The 23,317-nt window shown below is 34.9% G+C and overlaps 1 protein-coding gene across 40 annotated transcripts in view; it reads right to left on the reverse strand.

The window, feature by feature from the left end:
- Positions 1 to 23,317, reverse strand: part of RIMS2 (regulating synaptic membrane exocytosis 2) — a 531,876-nt gene that overhangs the window by 120,914 nt on the left and 387,645 nt on the right. For 26 of the 40 annotated variants that reach the window (XM_068395859.1, XM_068395866.1, XM_068395854.1 and 23 more), the window contains one exon: positions 22,868 to 22,977. In XM_068395859.1, the coding sequence (XP_068251960.1) occupies positions 22,868 to 22,977 (110 nt within the window). Of the gene's footprint in view, positions 1 to 4,058; positions 4,149 to 14,132; positions 14,178 to 15,870; positions 15,925 to 22,001; positions 22,035 to 22,867; positions 22,978 to 23,317 lie in introns of all 40 variants that reach the window. The other 14 variants (XM_068395878.1, XM_068395860.1, XM_068395873.1 and 11 more) reach the window with 3 other exon arrangements.

Consider the following 23,317-nt stretch of genomic DNA (forward strand, 5'->3'; position numbering starts at 1 on the left):
AATAGATAAACTACAAAATTACAGTCACATTAAAATTATTTCTGAAAGGCTTTGTCTATGTACAGTCAAGGAATATTTCCACCCAGGAGAGAGACATGAATGTTCTGTGGATAAAATAAGCTATGATTCCCTTCAAATTGAAAGACAATCTATACATATATAAAGATTTAGCATTTGTAAGCATGATTACTTTTGTATTTTCTGATGTGTTTAACCTACCATTGTTATAAGTCCTCTAAAACTTTAGTACTATATTAAAGAAATACAGGTTTCCCCCAAATAATTACCAGGTTGCTTCGTTTTTACTTCATTCCATTCCAAGATGTATAAATCCATTTCAACTATTCTGTCTCTTTTTGGTCAATCATATTAAAATATGTCAGCGCTTTCCCATGGTTCTGTTCTTCAACTTTTGCTTAGAAATTAAAAGTGTCTGTGGCAAAGGTTGGATATTTGATGACACTGCAATCTTCTCAACAGGTAATTACAGGATGGTTTGCAGATAACCATCAAATCTACTATGTCCAAGTGGGAAAAACAGGGGAAAACCAGTAGTGTTTCCTTTGCTATCTCATGAAGGTAGTTTCTGCATTGTTTCATCTCTGGATGGAGACACAGTTTGCTAGACTGCATTCAGCTTCCAAAACTTTGGATAGTGAGGCTGATTAAACACTTCAAAAACAATTGACAGGGAACAGAAATGAGTGTCACTGCCTTGGTACTCTAAACTATGTGCTTTCCCCTTTAAATAACCCTGATCGGTTCAAGCGAGACTAGTGATGATACTAGATGAAAATAATTGCTTTTTAAGAAAAACAGTATCTTGTCTAACCTTGTATCTATCAGTACAGGACACATTCCCTACCCATAGCCTACTTCTTTTCCAAATTCTTTTCTCAAGGCCTCACATATGAAAATGCAAAACCATGTGAAAATGACTGCATTCTGTGCTTTTCTTTTTTTTTTCCCCTCTTTTTTTCCTTCACTGACCAAGGAAATGTGATTGGAGGACTAGAGCTTTATTTACTTTCCTTCATATGCCATCTACTACAGCTCAGAGGCAGAGGTGCTGAAAGTAGAAATGCTTAATAATCCTAGATAGGAACAAATAACTATTCCACATGCTCTTTGATTCAGTGGTGTCTTGAGAACGCAGTATTCTCTGACAGAGTGCTGACATTGGCCAAAGGAAGGGCACACACATTCAAGACATGGCTTGAATTTTGGTGCTATGTTTACCTATGATTCTGCATTTTCACCCTTCCAGTCCTTCAAAATCTTTGCATAAATACAATTGACTGTTTATATGGAACAATAGTTTTGCAAATTGACTCAGAACTTAGAGATTACAGGCACTGTTAAGAAAACATGTTGATTTCTGATATTCAGGAACAGGAATTTTATCAACATCTTCTATTGAAAAGCCTGAAACATAAGAACCATTTTACTACTTTATTTAATGACCTGAAATTGTCCTCCAACAAATTTGCTAATGTCATTTCTAGTCATATATACATCTTGAATATTAATGCTTCACATGCTACAGTGTTACTGTTACTTTTTTGGATATTTGGAATTATCTTTATTATCTATTTATGTTTCTGTCTATAATTTGCTCACAGTCTCAGTTCTTCACTCAAGGTATTTATGTAATCAATATCTATTTTTTATCACAGATTTTCTTATCTATAATACTGCTATGGCTATTTCCATGTGACTGGTTAGGTTAAATTCTTAACAGACAAACTAAACTTAAAAATGGGACAAGCTTCCATAACAGGTTATAGCAGAAAAATCTTTCAATGAAACAGCAATCAAAACAGGGCAACAGAAATATGAGGTGCCCATATTCCTCCTTGCTTCTCCCTGGAGACTGCCAACAGCAGCCAGTGACTAAGTTGTGTTAGTATCACCTTGCTGTTTTCTGTGCACACAGAATATTTAAAGCATTCTCAGACAAAAGAAAGCACAGTCCTGTGCAGAGAGCAAATCCCATATTGGAAAGTGTCAAGGAATTTGAAGCCTCCTTAGGTAGATTCTATCAAGCTACATCTCTGGTAGATCATGGTCACATATGCAACGTATCTCAACATCCAGGGGTGAGTACAGTGTTATGGCACCTCCTTCCAGATGTCCTGACTGCTATGCCTTGAAAATGAACTAAGTGTTTGTGATGATATAGGGATGTCTATAGGGGACAGTAGTGTGCCACGCATAGCAGATAATGCAAATCCAGGAAGCTGCATTGATTTATTACACTGGTACTCCTCCAATTCTAGCACATTAGTACATAGGGCTTTTTGACAAACAGAAAGAATCAGTTTGGAAAAGCAGCCTAGGAATACAGGTATGCACTGTTTGGTGTCTGTTGTAGAGTGTTCAGAACCACCTCAGAAGTTTCTGCCTCACGTATCATTGTCCCATGCGAACATAACATGGAAGACATTACTGATATCATAAATAAGAGCAGAATTTATGCTTTTATCAGGCACCAGCCCTCACAGAAAGACCTAGGACTGTAGAGTGCAGAACACAATTTTTACTCAACTTTGTATCTATTCTAGACTTTGGCAATAGCAACTGTGGCTTTCCAAACCAATTTCATGTATTCACTGAAGCACTGGAGATCAGTGGTACTGTTCCAGAGGGAAAAATAGGTAAAAATCAGATAAATATTGTTTTAATATACAAAACACTTCTAAAGTGACAACTTTTTAATGTCCATATTTGTTTCTGATTTCTGTTCTACCTGGGTTTTTTTTTGTCTTACAATAGCAAGATTTCTCTCATGTTCCAAAACCTAGAACATCCCAACAGCAGCCATCTAATAAAATACGGCTCCCGTTTATAAAAAATGGGGAAGGTGGCTCTAAACAAGTATTGCTAATAACTATGAATGTTCCATCTGCCTAGACCACAGTTCTAATTAGAGAGAGATTTGCAGCCCAAAACTGAACTTAAGTATTCTCGGAACTGAAAAGTTCCCATTCACTTGAGTGGAAGTGGATCAACCTTTAAATACAGGATGAAACCTACAATCTAAAGATATTCTTTTCTTTTCTTTTCTTTTCTTTTCTTTTCTTTTCTTTTCTTTTCTTTTCTTTTCTTTTCTTTTCTTTTCTTTTCTTTTCTTTTCTTTTCTTTTCTTTTCTTTTCTTTTCTTTTCTTTTCTTTTCTCTTCTCTTCTCTTCTCTTCTCTTCTCTTCTCTTCTCTTCTCTTCTCTTCTCTCTTTACTTTTTTCTCTTTTCTTCTTTCTTTTCTTCTCCTTACAGTGTGCTTATCACCATAATATCATAGTGCCTTTTGCGAGCACATAAATTAATGTGATTAGGACATTTTATTGTCTGATTCGGAGGAAAAATCAATACTATTATTGTCATCATCATTATCATCATGATTATTACTAGGTTTACTTTTTATTGCTCTGTATCTGTAGGAACAAAGATAGAGTCAAAGAATTGCACTTTATATTTGGGGTGGAAGAAAGTTTGTGGTAGATTTAGTTTCAGAAGAAACCCATTCATGTACAGGATGGAGGAAGAAGAGTTCTCTTAGATTTGAGGACTCCAGCCATACAGAGATATAAAATGCAGCTTGTATAAAAAATTACATCAGAACATTATTTCTGCCACGTGTGATGGTGCAAGAAGGTTTAAGATTCAAGTTTTTAGAAGATGACTTTCCCACCATACATGAAGTACATACCTTGGTTTGGTCAACTAAATAAGAATCAGAATAACTCATACTTGGATTCCTGAGGCTTGCACACATAGATAAATCATAACAAAATTCAAAACTAAAAAGCAAGCTAAGTATAATATTGTGCCAGAGCAGTTCTTTTCTATGCATGTGCGTTCTAACACAATTGTTTACAAAAGCAGATCTATTTTGGCTATTCTAAAACAGAACTACGTAATCTAAATGGTCTCTACATACTAAAAATTTCACACCAAAGTGAAAAAAAAATAAGGTACATCAAGCACACACGCATTACAAAAGCATGAAATGTGTATTTATAGTCTCATGCTTTCATGTGGTTTTCCAAACCCTGACAAACCTGGCTCAGAATGGTGTTTCTTTTTCGGAAATGGTTTGTCATCAGTTATTGTACCATTCACCTTTTTCAGCTGGTCCTCCCATGTAACTTCTAGCATAAACCAAAAAAAAAATCAGAAATATTATGTAACTTACATTATAAGACACCTAATATCATTTGGGACAACTTGATCTAAACAAACATGCTATCATTAACATGGCAAAAAATTAGATTAGTTCTTTAATTTAGAGGCCTGTGGTGGTAAACATCATAAACATGGAACAGAACACACTATATGAAAGTTAGTATCTATGTAATTTTTCAAATATTCTGCTCTCTTTGATATTTAACAGTTGGAAAAAAAAAACCCCAGAAGGTTATTTAAATAATTTATTCCATTTTTTTAAGTTAGTACTCTATGTTCTATAGCTTCTTACAATATCTTTGTGTTTCTATAAATTAAAAAGGAAGATAAAAATATTTTGGCAAAAAAGTCTTTGCAAAGGTATAATTCAAACAAACAAACAAACCAAAACTGAACCAGCAATCATGTATGTTTACTTTAAATTGACAAAGTATTTTAACAATTAATTGTTAAGCCAAAACTAGGTTGGATTTACTTTCTAAATCTGGGATTTTATTTAAATTCAGTTTTTAGTTTAGGCAGATTAAGTTACTCAATAAAAACTCTCTTGCTAATTATGGATCCTGTACCCTAAACCCAGCATTTCTGACCTAACCACTCTGAAAAAGAGATATGAATAGGAGCATGTACACTCTCCTCCAGACAGAGACTCCATTCTCCAGACTTGTAAGATGTTAGCCTTTCCGAGGCTGTCAGATATTTTTGGTCTACACTTTAATTCTCCATCTTCTGACAACTAAACTGCGTGGTTAGCATAACACTATAGGCTTTAAACCTTTTGGTATCTCCTGCCAAAACCAAATCTAGATCAATTAACTAGACATATTCAATACCCTAAACTCCATTTTTGCTGTGGGCTGTTACAAATCTGTTTATTTTGCTGATCCCACAAAGTGCAAAGTTCCTCACAGCCATTGCCCACAGATATAACCACTTTTATGGTCACAGAAATAGCTAGTGATGAAGAAGAATATGATAGATATGGAATACATGTTCAATGTTATAAATTCAAAATAAATTGACATAAAGTAATATTAGCCTCTGACTTTTTTTTTCTTTTTTAATGAGACTGGTGGATATCTGGCATTCAAAATGTAAACATGCAAAAATGTTATATGTAGACATCCTGCAGCCTTCTTATCAGTGGCTGTTCTATAACAGGCTACTGTCCTATAAAAGGTGACTTTGATTTTTGAAAACATGATGGAGTTGTAGGCTTCAAGTAATACATCAATAACATTGTCAAGGTAATGATTTCATGACAACACAGATATGCATGCTGAAATTTCAAAAGGAACATACTGTTTCCAAACCATAGAAATAAATTCTTATGTTTCTTCCTAACAAAAATGTGATCCTTTCTTTTTCTTTGTGAAAATACACATTTAGCAATAAAATATTTACTGATGCCATCTATGCTTCCTTTTTCTTGGATGACCCCAGAAGTGTCTTCTTAACTAACACACAAAAAAGATTCAATGACCTTAGGAAAACTACCTTTGAATTCAAGGTATTGTCACTGCTAGGAAAAAATAACATTAGACTATCATTTAGGCCAAATAGTAGAGATACTTAGAATAAGATAAAAAGTAGGCAGTCAGTAATCTCAAACCCAGGTTTTTGTCAGGATATATTACAAATAGTCTAAATACTGAAGAATACCAGGAAGCCCAGAGCGATTTCCGTGCTAGCTTCATGGCAGTTTTAGAAGACAGGACCTTCTTGGTCAGAGTTCTTTCTCAGAAGTCCTGATTCAGTTCTGAACCTAAAAACTGTAGTTTGCTCAGGCACCAAAATCACCTATCATACCAAAGTTCCCTATCAAAAGAAAAGCTTTCCTAAGCCTTGCTAATTTTTTGAGAGTTAAGTATCTAGAAAATAGTTAACCCACTTGGGAGCACTCTAGAAGTGCTTCTATAATAACACTTGAATTGTCAAACATGATGAAATAAATGTCAAATAAAAATAAAACTCTCTGAATAAATACTTTTGCCATGTGTTAACCTTAAAAAAGAAAAAAAAAAAGCCAAAAAATTATTATAAAAAGCAAGACAGGATACTTTTTTATGTTTATACTAAAAGTGATAGTATTAGCATGTAAACACTTGCAGAAAAGGTTCCAATGACCATCCTTCTACAGCTTTAGTTATTATTACAGCATGTCAGCATTAAATTCAAATGATTGCTTAATTTTATCAGCAGTTAAGTACAACTCTTAGATTGACTATATGCAGATTGGAGGTACTCCAGATCAGGTGAAAATCTTCATTGACTTCTCGAACATTGCAAAAGCTTGGCTAGTAATGGTTATCATTTCAACTGAGAAACAGAAATAGATATATCCATTAGATTTACTCCAACATTTAACCTTATTCACTGTTTTCTAATTCCATTTCCATCTCCACGCTCTATAAAGCTAAGAATACATGTTGTTAAATTAGAGCTTTCTGTTTGGGAACTAGTAAGAGATGCTGAAGAATAGGGAAAATGCTAAATGTCAGTGCTGCCCATATCCTCTCTGGTTAGATAAGTATGCATTACAGTCTCTAAAATCTCTTTTTTCCCCCCAAGGCAAAAGACCACCATCTATCCCCTTGTTGTTTTAACCAAAACCAACTATGGTCAAATTGTAAATATTTGGAAAGAAATCATACAATTTTCTAATTCATCATTCACCTCTTACCACTCTCACTTCCCATAGAAATGAACTTCAATCTGTCTTCTGTTGTGATAATCAGTTTTGACTTATGTATAAAGAAATTTGTAAAATTATTGAATATTTATATGAAAAGACCTCATATAGATTATATAAAATACAAGATTCTTGAGTCAGAATTTTCGTTATCTGATGCACCTTTGGGGCTAGAAGGATTTGACAGGTGCACTGATCCAGATTTTTCCCATCAGTATGAAAGGTACAATCTTCAGATGTGGCTGTTTCATTAGATGCAGTTGTTGCACCTACCCCCAGGGCATGTGCACCACAGGGAATTATGTAGCCAGGCTCTCCCCACTGCATGTCAGGATGACACTTGGTTGTGTGCCATTCCCTCTTGAGAATGATACTCACTTATGCTGCCTGGGAGAAGGGGGTGATGTGCTCCAGTACATCTGGATAACCTCAGCATTTCTTGCATTTTTGTTTAGAATATTCAATACGAAAAATATTAAAAATATGGAAATAATACATGATAAGAATAGTTGCATATCTCCAGCTTTTCTGAATTTCTAAATGTGCCAACTTAGCACCAGGAGTGTTGCAGCTGAACTGGAATGATGCAGCAAACTGCAGAAGTACAAGATGATGCAGCAAAAGACCAGATGCTAATGAGGAGGAGTTTTCTTATGCAAATACTACCCCCCTGCTTTCTTTTCTCCACACTACAGACAGTAGTAGCACTTTTCACAATTACCTTTTGCTTGAAACTTGTTTATATACTTTCTCTTTTACTTGAATTTGTGTTTTTTCATTAAATCCACTCAGCTTTTATATTCTTTTCAGCACCTAAAATTTCTGTGAACCAGTTTTTTATCAGTGCATTTCTAGTTTTAGACTTTTAATTAGGTTATCATAAAGTCTTCACTTTTTCATTAGAACATACTTAATTTAGTCATCTTTTCCTACAAATGAAAAAATCCTCAGAACTTCTTTCTATTTTTAATTTTGTAAGATGAATGCTAAGAAAGGAATTATGTTCTTAATAATGTATGATGATAACTACTGTAAAAATAAGTCAGAAGTGGATTTGGCTAGTTCTTCTTAAACACAAAGCAGCAGAATAACAAGCCATTAGAACCATGGGATAAACCGTCAAAACCTGAGAAACTATGTTTTGAACCAGATACTCAAGATCTTTAACTCATGCATTAAGAATACAATAATAATAATAATTAACAGACACGGAAAAGGCTAAATTCATGTTATATAAGTTTTAATTTACAAAACAAAGTCTGTAAGAAAAGAGAAGCTGTGGATGCCTCCTCTCTGGCAGTGTTCAAGGCCAGGCTGGATGGGGTTTTGAGCAACCTGGTCAAATGGAAGGTGTCCCTGCCCATGGCCGAGGGGTTGGGTCTAGATAATCTTTAAGGTCCCTTCCATTCCACCCAAACCATTCTATGATTCTATTATATGATTTAAAAAGCCATCAGTCTCAAGAGTTCACACAGAGAGAAATATTCTCAGCTGTGTCAAACCTCTACTATGGAAAAGCAAATGGCTTCCAAGTCATGATACATGAATTGTCCCAGAGGTGTTACATTATATCTGGAATGAATCCAGTCCCACCTTGCACCACCAGCATGCTGCTAATGGCATTAAGGCCAGCTCCAAGTGACACAAAGTCAGCAACAAAAGCTTTATGCCAGACTGCTGCTGCTCCTACATCAGAGGAACCTTCAAATAGCTCTGTAAAACAGTGCTGATGTTCCCCTGCCCTGCTGTTACAGGAACTAGACTCGTCCAATATCTGAAGACAAATAGCAACACACATAGTCTTTTTCTGATTAATTTAGAGCAAGACCTCCTGTCTCTCCAGCTAACATTCTACAGCAAATCTGGGGACACCATTTTTAGCTTCCTCTTTTGACACGGTAACAGTTAATCTGCATGTTTTCCTTCATACGTTGGAAGAATATTATAAAGAATGATTCTATACATTAGAGCTCAAGGCATTCATCTTAGATATGATGATCTATGTTTCCTTCAAAGAGTGAAATGAATTTGGGTCTTGCATCTTAGAGCATTGTCCTAAATGCTGGTAAAGTGTGGACAGCATAAAGGCAGGGAAAGCACCTCTCCCATGTGCGTTTTACGAGTCAGACAAACAGCATGCATGCACACACACACACACACGTGCACACACATGCACACCTCCCTTCAAATAAAAGTAGTTTGCAAATTTGTGCTAAATCAACAAATGAATGCTGGGATATGTTAATAACACTTAAAAATAAATAATTAGTTGTTCATAAATGGCTATGTAAGCATCACTTATATCGTGGTTTTAACTAATACAGCATTCCAATAAAAATTCTGACATATCTTAATTATTTATTGTTTTGATTTCATCTTCCTTGCTGAACTACACATTCTGCAAGAAAACCCCTGGGCTTCATTCCCTGAGGCTGCAGTGGGAATACATTAAAAGAACTTTAGTGGAAGTTATTAAGTAGGCAATAAAAATATTGCCACATATCTACATTTAATATTATCATTACTAGTGTAACAATATAACACATGTAACACATGATAGTGCACTGTAGGTTATTCCTTTACTCCAGAAATGTTTTCTTCAACTTGACTTCAAGGCTACATTAATTATTTGTAGCTGTAAATCACTTAAGCCTAGTCAAGTAGCAGTCTCTCCTCATCATATTCCCTATCTGCAAATCCCATGAATTCTGTTCTAAGCTTATTTTTAATACGTTTTACTAGTGGATCCCTCTATATGGTGGAATAAATTTATTTGAATCTTCTATTGCTTATTTAAAGAAAAATTGTAGATGTACTCAAGGTCACAGAGACTACTTGTTGCAATATCACCTAGTAAAGTTACATCGTACCTTTAGCTAAATATCAAAGTATCATGTTGCTGCTTTTACAAATATAATGAAGAAACACCAGAAAAACTTAAATGAAACAGATTAGTCAGAAGAAAAAATAGTTACGGTACATTAAATATGTGTATATTAATATTTAGTAAAGTATATTTAAATATCACAAAGTAAATGTGTTATTTTAAGACACTATCAAGGCTCTTTTTCCAGGCCGTTTGAGCAGGGGGAAGATTTGTTTGTTTGTTTGATATCTTCTTATAAGTTTTTAAAACATGGCAGTTTTGCTCCCTCTTCTGGTTATATGCCTGAAACGCGTTAGAAACGAATGTGATAGAGCTGGCCCACTGGCCTGCTATCAACAGGCACATTTTGAAAATCTCAGAAGAATAGCTCTACTGAGCAACCTGTTTGGATAAGCACTGTGGGTTTATGTCGGCAGGACTGATTTAAGGTGGGAGAAAGGGTGCAGAGACCCTATGAGGGAGACGAAGACACCATGTAAAGCTACCACTGATGCTTCTGTAGATTCCTGAGGCACAAGTTGTAGGGAACTGGGGATCCAGTACCCTGGATGAGCACTACTACACACTTGTTCTGCTCATGTTCCTTTTCCCCAGCATCCATGCCTGGTCTGCTGAGGACCAGACACTGGGCTAAACGGATTTTTAGTCAGATCCAGTATGGCTATCCTCATACTGCTATGAAAGGTGAACACACGAAGAAAATCAAAATATCTCCAGAGTTTAACGATAATGAATTTAAATAAGGCAAATTACAGCTAACGGCCAACATAAATGTGGAGCAAAACGCAAGCTTCTGCTCTGCACCTCTCTCCCATAGTCTCCGCTCAGTTTGCATTTCTATTCCCTGCATGTCAGTGAGTGCTCTGTGCATGCAATGAAATGTGAACAGCCTACAAATCCACCCTGCAGAACGCAGGATGTAATGTTTAGCTTGGTATAGGTTTTTTTTTCCCCAGGTTTATTTTCATTCTCTGCTGAAAAAGGTGCACTCTTATAGCAAGACTTCAAATATTTTCTATGCAGAAAGGTAATTTATTATTATATGATCATACATCTCACACACACACACACACAAAAAAACGCAGCTCTGCAGGCAATCAGAAATATTCTACCCTTTTTAAGTGCAGTTAAGATTGAACTTTATGGCATAATTCTAAAATGTAAAAAAATTATTCAGTTCAAAAAAATGGTTCTGAGAATAAGCCAGTAGTTTTAAGCACTGAAACCAACCAATAGAGAAAATGCAATAAATGGCTTACAGAAAGATGAAAAATATAGATTTGTTTCTTCAGAAAGCTCTAGGTTCTTCAGAATATCAATTAGTACTAATTAATAACATACAAGTTTTCTTATTACTCAAGTTTACATGCAAATTTACATGCAAATTTTACATGCATCTTTACATGCAAATGCTGTCCACAGCAAAACACCTGTGCTATTTTTCACCATTATTTATAAAATCTTAGATTAGTAACCAGAGAAACTATGTTTGGCTAGCAGATATAATGACATCACATTGTCATGTACCAGTCTTAGAAATGCTACTTTATATTGTGATGCAGTTTTGAAAGATGCCACCTCATATTTTGTATAAATAAGTCAAATATGAAGCTATTTATGGACAAGTTAGTAGTTAGACTCTTTCTCAGCTGCTGTATTTCCCTGGTAGTTTTAGAACTAAATTTGCAAAATAGTCACCTATATCATAAGGAATTTCAGCAGAATGCAGGTTCTTCAGTCTGGAGAATTTGCATCTTATGGGTATTTTACTTCTACTGTTTTGTGTTGTTGTGTTTTTTTTTTTTTTTTATTTCACCATTTTCCCAGCATGCAGATTGCAGTTACGTGCCTGCCTACAACTTCCACAGTCTCAACAGATCTGTTCCTTACTTAAAACTTACTTTTCTTGAACTAGAACTTAACTAAAATGTAGTTTTCCTCTAGGTACTCATAACACATATGAATATGTTAAGTATTCTCACCGCACACATAAAACACATATTCAGTATCACTTTTCATGCAAAATTCAGAAGCTGTCATGGTCTTTTAGTGAAGTCTAGAGTCAGTGGGCGAGGGGAACAGAGAGCACACAGGAGACTCACGGTAGCCATGTTTAGTAGTTCAGGCAAAGTGTAGGCCCCATTTCCAGGAATCGTAAACGGTCTTAGATGGAAGAAGATGCCCAGGTCAGCCAGCAGGACAAGACTTCCCTCTGGCATGACAGCCACATGCTTGTTTTCCAAAAAATCATATGTATACCCTATTTCTGCAAGTCAGTTAAGCTGGTCCATTTGTCACCACTTTGACTGGGATCCCTTTATTCTGCCTAGTTTGCACTTCAGTCACCTAAATTCTTTAGATTGTGTTTAAACTGTGCAGCAAGTCTGGAATACAGCATACTCTCAATTCTAGTCCTCCAGGCATCCGGGCTGCTCACAGAGTGGTGGGGATGCATGTGGAAACCAGAGTGCATAGAAAGGGGAGGACTTGGTGACTTGGGTCTTGTCTTGGTATAGACTCAAGATACAAATAGGCTCCAGACATTTCTCAACGTGGGAGATGAGAACTGGAAAGCATTCCTGATTCCCATAATATAGACAAAGCTATTGTGTAATTATGTAAAATATTGTAACAGGTGAGGGAGCTGATAACACAAAAGGCTTAAAATTTTGCTTTGGTAACTATATCATCTTTTATGCACTCTAAATTAAGACAGTAAAGGACAGAATTACCTGGAGCCTTTTCTCACAAACTCAAATGATCAAAAGGTGTCATACAAAATACATGAAAGAGAAATGCAAAATACCTGAGGAAAAATTGAAAGGGATAGTGATTTTGGTAATAAATATTTGAAATCGAATATTAGGCACAGATCATTCTTTGGGAGCAAAAGAGCTCTGCAGAAGAAACTTCTAAAACACCTTAGAGAAATTAATAAATATATGGAAAGCTATCTTAAACTCAGGCTAGTAGTATTTAGTTTATTGTGCAAAGTACATCTTCCAGGCTCTATAATTAAGTATATAAAATATTGTTTTTGTTGAAGGAGTGGAAGATAAACTGAGAACAAAAACAGCTTTAGCCTGACTTAATCACTGATTATTGGTTTGTCAACCTAGTCAAGTCAGTGGTAAAAGCCTCTAACTTTACTAGGATTGGAATTTGGATCTTAAAAGTATAAGATATTGAACTATCTGGTAATTAGCACGCATCACAGTTACAGCAGCAGACTTCCAGCATTTGAATTCACGCAGGACTATGCTGGCACAGCCACTAGAGTAAGGGAGGTCACCCTGTGCATTGCTCTGCTGGGCTGCCGACACAGCGCCCTCTCTGCAAAGGCACCTCATTTAGTCTGGCTATGCTGGATAATAAGTGGCATATTAAAAATGGTGGTTTTTTTTCCTGCAATACAATGAACTAGCACAGGCAAAACTGAATCCCTGCTCTCCTGATACCTGTATTCCCTCTGCTAAGTTATTCTAGGGAAGAGAAAGCTAGGAGTAGCCCATAATAGTGTAACTGGGGCTATTCCCCATGTGGGCTCCTGGTAGACATGGAAGTATAAGAGTGAATAACCAAATTTTAATAAAGCCAAGGCACTATAACACATTTCTTCAAAAGTGTCAAAGCAATTTAGAACCATGAACTCAAGTAAAACTTCAAAGTAAGCCGTCGTTGTTCATTGCAACTTTCCTGTTCTATTTTTGGATAATAAACCTAAATCTCCATGTTAATATTCCAGTGCTTTGAATTAAGCTTATTTCTACAGCATTTGAAATAGAAGAGAATATCAAACATAATAAGAACTAGACAATAGACATGATTGCAAATAACATAAGCCTTTCTCTACAAGTATATGCTAATTAAAATGGTTCCGCTCTCCTGTGACTAGCAAAAATGCACCAGACTTGTAAAATATACAGCCAAGTGACAAAAGTATATAGACCTTGTAAAAAGTGGAAGACAATGCAGATAATTTTGTAGATGTCTGCAAACTGTAGTTGGTCTCTTAGGGCAAGGCTGACTGAGAATTCCTAAATGAGCTAAAGTACAGAAATTATCCCACTAGTTCTAAACAGGCAACGTGATCACATATATGGGTGGTGTAAACTACATCTTCAGTAATACAGTTAGCTGTAAAAAAAAAAAAAAAAAAATCTGGAGTTTTTGATTCCAAGAAAGAATTTATAACCACAGTTGAAAATAATTATTTTAAGTGCAAGAAGTAAAATAACACATTATAATTGAACATATATGAACTTACTAATTTTGAACTAGTAGAACTAAGCAACACACACACATGCAGCAAAAAATAAATAAAATTTCTCAAACACCCACAATTCACTAGCAATATCATCATCAACTTGCCTTTTCGCCCATTAACAGGTGGGGTTTGATGTTTTTCCTCATAATCTTTATGACATTAAAAACAGACAATGATGATTAACAATTGGAACAGCTACTATGATGAGCAACGTAACTACAGCACACACACAAATAGTTTGCAAACTATGTTAGCACAATTCCATGCACTATGCTTGAGTCATCACAAAGCACACAGGATGAACAGTACACAGTACACATACCAGTGAACAACACACACTTAGAGAACTATAACAAAAGCAATAAAAATGTAAATTGTACTATAACAAAAAATGGGAAGGGTAAAGAACTTAAAGGACACTTTAGATGCTTAAGTGAAAACTACAATTAAAGAAAAAAAAATCCTGCTTTCCAGCTCCCAAATCTTGAAATTACTCTAGAATCCAGATTTCTGAACAAGTAATGAGCTCTATCACAGTAATTATTCCTGACTTTGTTTTAGAGAGGGAAATAGTGATCCATATTTTCTTCTCTTAAATAACAATGGGAATAGGGCCCAGGGCATGGGATTCAGGCACTTTTAAGTAGAGAGGGAAATAGTGATCCATATTTTCTTCTCTTAAATAACAATGGGAATAGGGCCCAGGGCATGGGATTCAGGCACTTTTAAGCAGGGATGGCATTTTAGCCATACTGATGTTTAGCTAGTAATTTTTCCTACCAGCAAGTACTAAATGTGGTTCTTGCTCAGCTTGTCATTTTTTTGGGCCACCCTTCTGGAGCACTTAATTCTCTCCACAGAACTGTAGTAATACCCTCAGTGCGATATCCTTCTTTGGGCTTCATTCCATGGCCTTTCACGTATGTACTGCACTGTCTGCTTTTAGGCAGCTAAGTTTACCATTGGTCTAGCCCCAAATATTTATAACCAGAAAAGCTTATTTGTGCTGCTCTTCTGCATCCACCACAGTTGATGTGTTGTCACAGACAATTATTAACAGGGATAACAGAATGTGACCTATTAACAGTGCATGTAAATGCACATTTATGCTTTTATGATTCTTCCTTTGATAAAGAAACTTAAGAGCAGAAAAATTATGGTTGAAAAAATCTTTACATCTCTACATGTCTTTGAACCTGTATGGTGCGTGTTTTCTGAAATTAGAAGGTAAAGTTGTATATTTTAATCTCATGGTATCTGAGTTGAAAAAATATTTGCATCTGTTTGATTTGATCGTCATCCCTCAGTTCTCATCACACTAACTTCCTTTTTCTACCAACTGAACTGTCTTCCAAGCAGGATGAGGGACATTGTACAAAATATTCAAAGTATTTCCATGTAATGCAGTTTCCTACTATTTTTGTTCAGCATCATCAGTCTGCCTACACAAACTAGGGAAAAAAAAGCATCATGATACAATTATGTTTACTTCCCTGCTTGTAAAAAGTATCAGTGCAAAGCAGAGGGTACCACATCTAAGGGCTGTCTACCCAGATCTGCTAAGGCTGTAACTTGATCATAGTGACAGAGTACTTTCATAAAGAGGGATAAAAAAATGTTTAAAAGCTAAGTGATTTTTTGCAGATTGAACTTTTTTAAGCATTCACAAACTGTTAAATAAACTATGCTATATTGAATTTATTTGTCTTGTTTTTACATAAAATGTATAATTATTGTCTGGATTTTGACTTTTAATGTATTTACAAGCTGGCTGGTAAAGCTTCCCTACATGCTCAGGGGAAAATATTTGTAAAGGAGATAGGCACTTGTGGTCAGACAGACCTGCCTCAACCTCTGATTCCTGAGCTCCAATACGCTTGTTTTCTTCATCTCCTGCTGCATTTGTACAAGCAAGGTATGACAGGGGCAGGTGGGGGGGCAGGGAGAAGCAAGAAAAAAACATGCATGCTTTGTTACAAGCTGTTCAAATAAAGACAAACATCAAACAAAAGACATTCACAATAACATACAAACCCTCAGTCTGTGGCATAAATTATTTTTCGAGCAAATCAAAGATTAAATAAATCCTTCTTTTATTTTTCATTAATATCTCTGGTTTACTCAAATGAGATCCTTCTGCAAGTAATGACGGTCGTATGCAGCCCTTAATATCCCTTGTTGCCAATTTCTTATTAAATTATTGGAGCACTAGAAAGCAGACAATAAGTACCAAAGTAGAGAAAGCAGATATATATATTGGTAGATAATTGGTTTAAAAGCATCTTCTGCTTGATTTTGCTTTAGTTTTTTCTAGAAATAAAAAGCCAAGCTTCTATTCTGAAAGAGCATTTTTAAAATCATGTATTAATCGTAAGCACGTGGGCAAACTCAGTACCTTAATAAGCGCAGAAGAAAGAATGTAAATGTTTTTCCAGCTTGGAAAAAAAAAAACCTCAATTTGCCAGATAATATACTTCTAACCTGAATTTCAGAGTAGTTAGAATTCAGAAAGAAAGACACTTTTCCATCAGTAACTACAGTTGTCTAGAGCATATCTAAATATTAGAGAACAGTGAAATAGCTGGAAAAAATGGTGACTATGTGTTTAATGATAAGCAACACAAATACATTTCTTTTCTGTCATTAATAAAGAACCATAACTTTCTTTTGTGACAAAGCTCATCTAATACCAGGATAACAACAGTAATGATATAGAAGAGTGTTGAGCTGAATAACCGGTGTACCATACGTCTGCTTTAATTTAAATGTCAATTATTCATTAAGCACTGTTTTAATGTGATGTAATATACTGTAGTTTTTCAAGGTTCACATTTTGATTATTTATTGATTTTTTGTGTTTTCTGTTCCCAGAATTTTTTCCAGTTCTGTCATTTCTTGTATAGGTTTATGTACAACTAAATAGTTTGTTGCATTATTTGACTTCAGGTTTAGCTAGCATGTAATAATAATTTAAAAACTACTTGTTCTAACAGATTATTGTTAATAGGGAGAGAGATATAGGCCATAATCAAAGCCAATGCAATGGAAACTAATCTCTACATAGATTTCCGCTCTATAATTCTGTGATAAAATCATGACTTATAAATTCATATTGAAATCATGACATTGAAAATTCCAATTAAAATATTCAGCAGGGACATCATCTATACAGTCAACCTTCTCTCATAGAAAAGAATGTATAGAAGGTGAGTCAAAGACTTAAAAAAATCAGTTCCAGTAGAATTGAACTAAAATGTTTTTGGCATGTTGGTACCCTGAAACATAAATAAACAACAGCTGTTATGAGTACAGCTGTATGACTCTTATGCCCTTTGTAGTCTCCGACTAGATCATAAGACCTTCAACTGGCATAAAGAAAGAGGTGTTTAATTCCCCCTTTTGCCAATCCAAGACAAAATTATGAACCATTACTTCCCTTGAAAGGTCAGAACCTTTCAAGTAAGCACCCTAAGCCCTGTGTTATAGGTAACGTTTGTTTAAGTTTTTCTATGGAAATTGTACTAATGTAAATAAAATATTTTAATATTCTTCAGTGGCTGAGGACTCTGCCACCTCTCAGGAGAGTGAACTAAGCATCCACAAGTAAAACCCAAAGGTATATTTTTGCAAATTCCTAGTTGAAATCAAAAACTCAAGGCAGGTACATGCACTGTCCTAAGGCAGCCTTGTTACTGCTGTTAACTAAGCTATTCTCTTTACTCTCCTGTCAAGCGCACATAACGCAAGTTACCCTATGCAAGCACGAAGGTGTCTAACATCATACAGTCAGTACCACAGGAATATCCACGCAAAAAGGGGGTGGGTGCAAAGATATGTACCTTCATCTTTTAGACTGCTGTGTTTGACTAAGTCATCAAGTTCCTAGCCAAGCTGAAGATAGTCCAAGTTCCTATCCTATATTATATACATGTGATCAATCACCTTTTACAACACAAACTACCTGTATGCCATGTATTTTTAAAACCTGTGAAATCACAGCTGATAGAGTATGATAGAATTATGCCAATGTGAATACAGGTTCTCTGCAATTGCATTATAATAGTCTTTGTCTCCCATCAAACTATGATAGGGCACTGGAAAACACACAATAAAATTCCTTCTCATTTTGCAGAATTATGTCTCATTTAACAGAGAAATTATGTTCTAAATGAACATAAAACACCTTAAAATAAACAGCACATCTTTCTGTCTGTGAAGAGTATCTGTGTTTTCCTAACCATCAGAGTATCTCAGTAACTTGCACTTCATAGTGTATGAGTTGCAACAACAATACAATTGACAGTATAGATATTTTCTTTTTAAAGATTTGAAATTGTATCTGAGAGATATAAGAATTGGAGTTAGGGCTGATAGCTATCCCTGATTAAACCTAATCAACTACCTCTGTTAATTCCATTCGTGGATAATTTTATTCTGAAATAAGATCACCCATACCTGAAGTTAAGAGGGAACAGTTAATCAGCATTAATGTCAGCTTTAACAGCCTCTGAAATAACTTTCCCAAGGCACAAGATTATTATGAGATCATGTAATTAAAGTCTGTACCATAGAGCATAAATAGAAGGGCAAATCCTCACTGAGCTCTACTATTTGCTAAATTTCTGAGCACTTCATTTTTATACTGAAAGGTTTTATTACATTTATTTGGCCTAACATAATTTTCTAGTGTTTATGGTTGGTGGATGGTTAGGGGGTTTTTTTTGTAGGAATGAAGAAAGAAAGTGCTATGTTTATTTTTAAGAGTAAAAGGAAAAACATATATTAGGAAAAAATACTCTCTCTCTCTGATTAGTAATTAAGAACAAACTAAAAGGGCTAACACTGAGTACTTTCAAGAGCACTTTATGGTGTTCCATTTTAATTAGCAGCAAGCAGTCACTGAGTTCATCCTTCTACCAAGGCAAGTAAGAACAAAAAAATATATTATATCCACATATAAATGAAAAAAATCTTGTCAACCCTTAAAAGCTATAAATATTCCAGTGTTCACTTATTGTCTATAGCACTAATAACACAGAACATTTAAGAGTACATAATCATTTCAGTGCTAAAAACAAGTTCAATTTAATACTATTGTTTTGCTATAAATGTTCATTAGATACAAGATGCCTCTATCTCTAGCATAATTTAAAAATATACAAGCAAAAGTTCAGTTAAAAAAAAAAGCTTTCTGGCATTTCAGTAGTAAAAATCCCGTAAAATGTTAAGTGGTCCCAGACTTCTTTTCAGAACTATTTTCCAGCCATCTAACATGAAAATATAGGAAACTTAAAAAGTCTAAAGCAAAACTGAAAATGCCTAGATGCTTATGGTGTATTCTGGCTAGGTAAGATAATGACGTGCATTTCAGAGATACCCAGTCTTTCCTCAGAACAGGTAAATCTGATACTGGCAGCAACACAGCCATGGGAAGCTAAGGAATTAGCCAAAATGTCATGACCATAAAAGATTGTAAATGCAACATAGCTAATGATATTTGTATGTTCTCCCACTGAACATGTGGGACACTGAGAAAAAGATATATAGGTCAATACTCTGCTGTTAGGAATGGTCCTTCATAGCTAATCACAGCTAGATTTCTTAAAAACAAACTTCTCTGGCTGTTTCAGAATTTTGAAATAAACTATTCTGGGGAAAGCTAGAATTCCTGGAGCAAAAACCTGCAACCATATAGCACAGTTCACTGCACTAAATCTACCCCAAATCAATATCTTTTAATTCTGATCCTAATCTGGAAAGCATTTACCAAGAGGGTTTTTTTCCTGTAGATTCCTTCCTTTCCAGTTCTAGTCACATAGCCATAAGCACACCATATTCCACATTATACTGAGTGCTGCGCTATAACAAAAGATCTCCCCAACTGCAAATTACTCCCTTATTTATACTTGAGTCCCTGCATTTCTACTATGTTTTAAGAAATGGTATGCAGTTTCAGCCCTGTAATAAGTACAGATTATTCAAATGTATACACATTAGATGAGACTACTGTAGGAGTTACAAACATAGAAGTTTATCTTCTCTTTTACAAAACTGAGATGACTTCCAGTCCCTTTTTGTGTATAATATATCTTTTACTGACTCTTTTCTTCAGTATGATTTTAACTTAATCTGGCCAACAGTAAAATCCTTGATTTCAAAATACAGAAAGGTTGACCTTCATAGCATGTTTCCATGCAATATAAAATCCCCTCTCTCATTTAAGTCAAGTAGATCCTTCTATAAGAACAGAAAGGACTACTCTGTGACAATGACATTTTCCAGTATGGTCATATAGCCTTCCCAACAACAGACAACTGGTTTGATTATCACCAGGACATACAACACCACATGAAAATCTACTCAAATGTCTATAAAGTTTTCAGGTTTACTTGCTGCTTTATTTGTTAAATAGTAACATAAACCCCTTGTACTACAGTCAGTGTTTTCGATTCTACTGAATTTCAGTTTTTATCACTGGTACTTCATTTGCTTAAAATAACTTCTTCTAAAATTCAATCCTCCACAGTAAAAAACTGCTATTAATCATAATTATGTTCTGTTACTGACAGAAGTTAGGTAATCTGCTGTTCTTGTAAAGCGTTATTCCTTTTAAAGAAAATTATTATTCCCTTTAAAGAAAAGGATTAGAAAATCCTAAAGAAGGATAGAAAAAGCCTCAAAGTAGAACTATACTGTTATTAGAATATGAGGTCTTAATTCATGACAGAAAATTTTATAGAATACTGTGTGAAAGCTGTAACTATGGATTATGTTTTTAACTACAGTGTTTACCACTTTACCACCTTTATATGTGTAAAATTCAACATGAAATGTGTGTAGTTACTGTATCTTGAGTCACTGATGATGCTTTGATTGTATATTAAAACTCCAATATCTGTGGATTTGGCAATTTTCCATAACCCAGATTTTCCAAAAGACTACTTCAAACAGAGGTACAGGAAAATATTGCTCTGTCTTCACATAAAACCAAATTGAGTTCCTCAAGTCCCAGCAGTACTTACCAGAGCAAACAATTCTAGCACTCCTATAAAAATAATTTTACTGTATTTATTACATTTCTCTCGATAGAATCTATGATGTAAATAAGACTGCTACCCTCTCTAATCAAACACAGTAAAAGTACGCAGTACTTCACAATTGCATTTCACCACACGTAAGACAACAAAGAAATGAACATACTAGGGTGATGATCTAAGAAAAGAGTGTTTTCTTTTCATGAAGTTTTGCTTCCAAATGAAAATAAACACTGTAAACATTGTAAATGCTAAATTAAAAACTCTGATGAGATAGGTACAGTAATACTACATATAGACCCTCAGTGGTATAACCAAGGACTGCAATTGATATCTTGTGGCTTGCTATTAAGCAAATTAAATGGTTTTAATGGTTTAAAATATAAGGGGATTTAATTTTAAGCAAAAGTATTATAACTTTTTGAAAGACTATCTTGATTCAATTACTTTTGCTCCTGAATTATTTGAAAATTACCTAGTAATTCAGTGACTGTATAACATTATAACATATTTGCAATAAAAACATTGTTCTGATTAAATGCATGGTTAACATTAAACATATCAAATAGCCTCAAATTCTTAAATTTAAATATGAGCCTGAAGTGCTAATCCTGAAAAGGTACATACATACGTAGGTTAACTGAAATACTCATTGCTGCAGTGTAACCCCTTGTTATTTAAAAATGGGTACACGTCTAGGTACTTTTCTTATGATAATCATATTTAGATAATATTATTTATACTGTCATTTTTTCATCTAGAACCCTGTAGAATTTACAAGCCACAGGTTTGAATATAAAAAAGACTAAATAATTATGACAATAATTCTGACTATGTCTGTGCAATCAAGTAACATCAATTGCAGTTGGGTTTATTTTTACCTATATAGCCTCTCAAAAAGGCTTTAGGTGAAAAACAAACCCTCCTTTATGTACAGACCTTCATAAGATTCTATCTCCTTGTCTCCATTGTCTAGGGAAAGTAACAAACAAAACAAACAAACAAACAAAAAAGGAATCAAAGCACAGGGGTTAAAAACAACAGAAGTTTTACAAAAGATACAATATACATGTTAAGAAGGATTAAAAAAAAGGAGTGTATATGGCCATTTAGACTGATTTTGCACAGCACATCTAGTTATCAGAAGTGGAAGGGTGAAAATGTATTTGCTATCAAAAATTGTTTATATACCTCTGCTTCTAAAGATTTTAGAAAATGTCTCCATTGACCAGTGTTTTTATAAGACAGTAAAGATAAGCACAATTACAGTACCAGTAAACCACAAATCATGAAATATCTTGCTGGCCTTTCCTATTTTAAATATTATTACCTCTTTTCTTGCTCTTCCTGTTTCAAGATGCAGAATTTTTATATTAGCAATCTGTAACACACTCCATGTGAACACACAAGTGATCAGCTATCCTCCTAACTCACAAAAGAGCCAGAGTTTTATCACTAAACAACATACCAAAAACCATTTCCTGTGCCTGTTGGAGTCAATGACAAAACACCTATTGAGTTCAAAAGGAACAGGATCGTGCTAATAGTTAGTCCATCTTGGTTCTTGTGTATTGCACTGTTGATGATTATTGTACTGGTGATGATTCATTTCAGTCAAGAGTATTGTAGATATTAAAACATATTAGAAGAAAATACAGTACAAAATATAATACTACTATCAAATCCTAATTCTGTACACAAAAACTCAAGAGATTTCAACTGTAATGCCAAAAGAAAAATAATAAATATAATCAACCTTCATAAGCAATTTTGCAACATCATTAAGGAGAAAACCATACACTTACTTCTCTCCAGCGTCCCCTTTGGTGGGAGCTGCGGTAACTGCCGGCCCCTTCGCCCTACTACTGGAGTACTTGATGGACTTGTCTGAACAGACCCAGTTCGAGGATGTGACCTGTGAGACACATATCAAAACAAACCATAGCCATTAAATGACAAATTCATCCTTAAATACCATCAAGAACTGATAACATGACTGAGTAGGCTTTAGATCACTTGGGACCCTTGCAGTCCCACAGTGAAACTATTATCTCTTTTCAGAAAAAGACCTGATTAAAAAGAGAAATCTCTCCATGAAAAAGAAGAAAAGAAAGCCAAACTAAGGGTGAACATTCATAAGATGCTTGTTTGCACAGTCAAGCCAGAAAATGTATTGTGTGTATATTCATGTGCATATGGATATAATACCCACATACACATAAAATGATCCACAAGTAAAATTCAATGATCTTTAC

This window comes from Nyctibius grandis, chromosome 3 (genome assembly GCF_013368605.1).
Source record: "Nyctibius grandis isolate bNycGra1 chromosome 3, bNycGra1.pri, whole genome shotgun sequence".
NCBI classification, from domain to species: domain Eukaryota; kingdom Metazoa; phylum Chordata; class Aves; order Nyctibiiformes; family Nyctibiidae; genus Nyctibius; species Nyctibius grandis.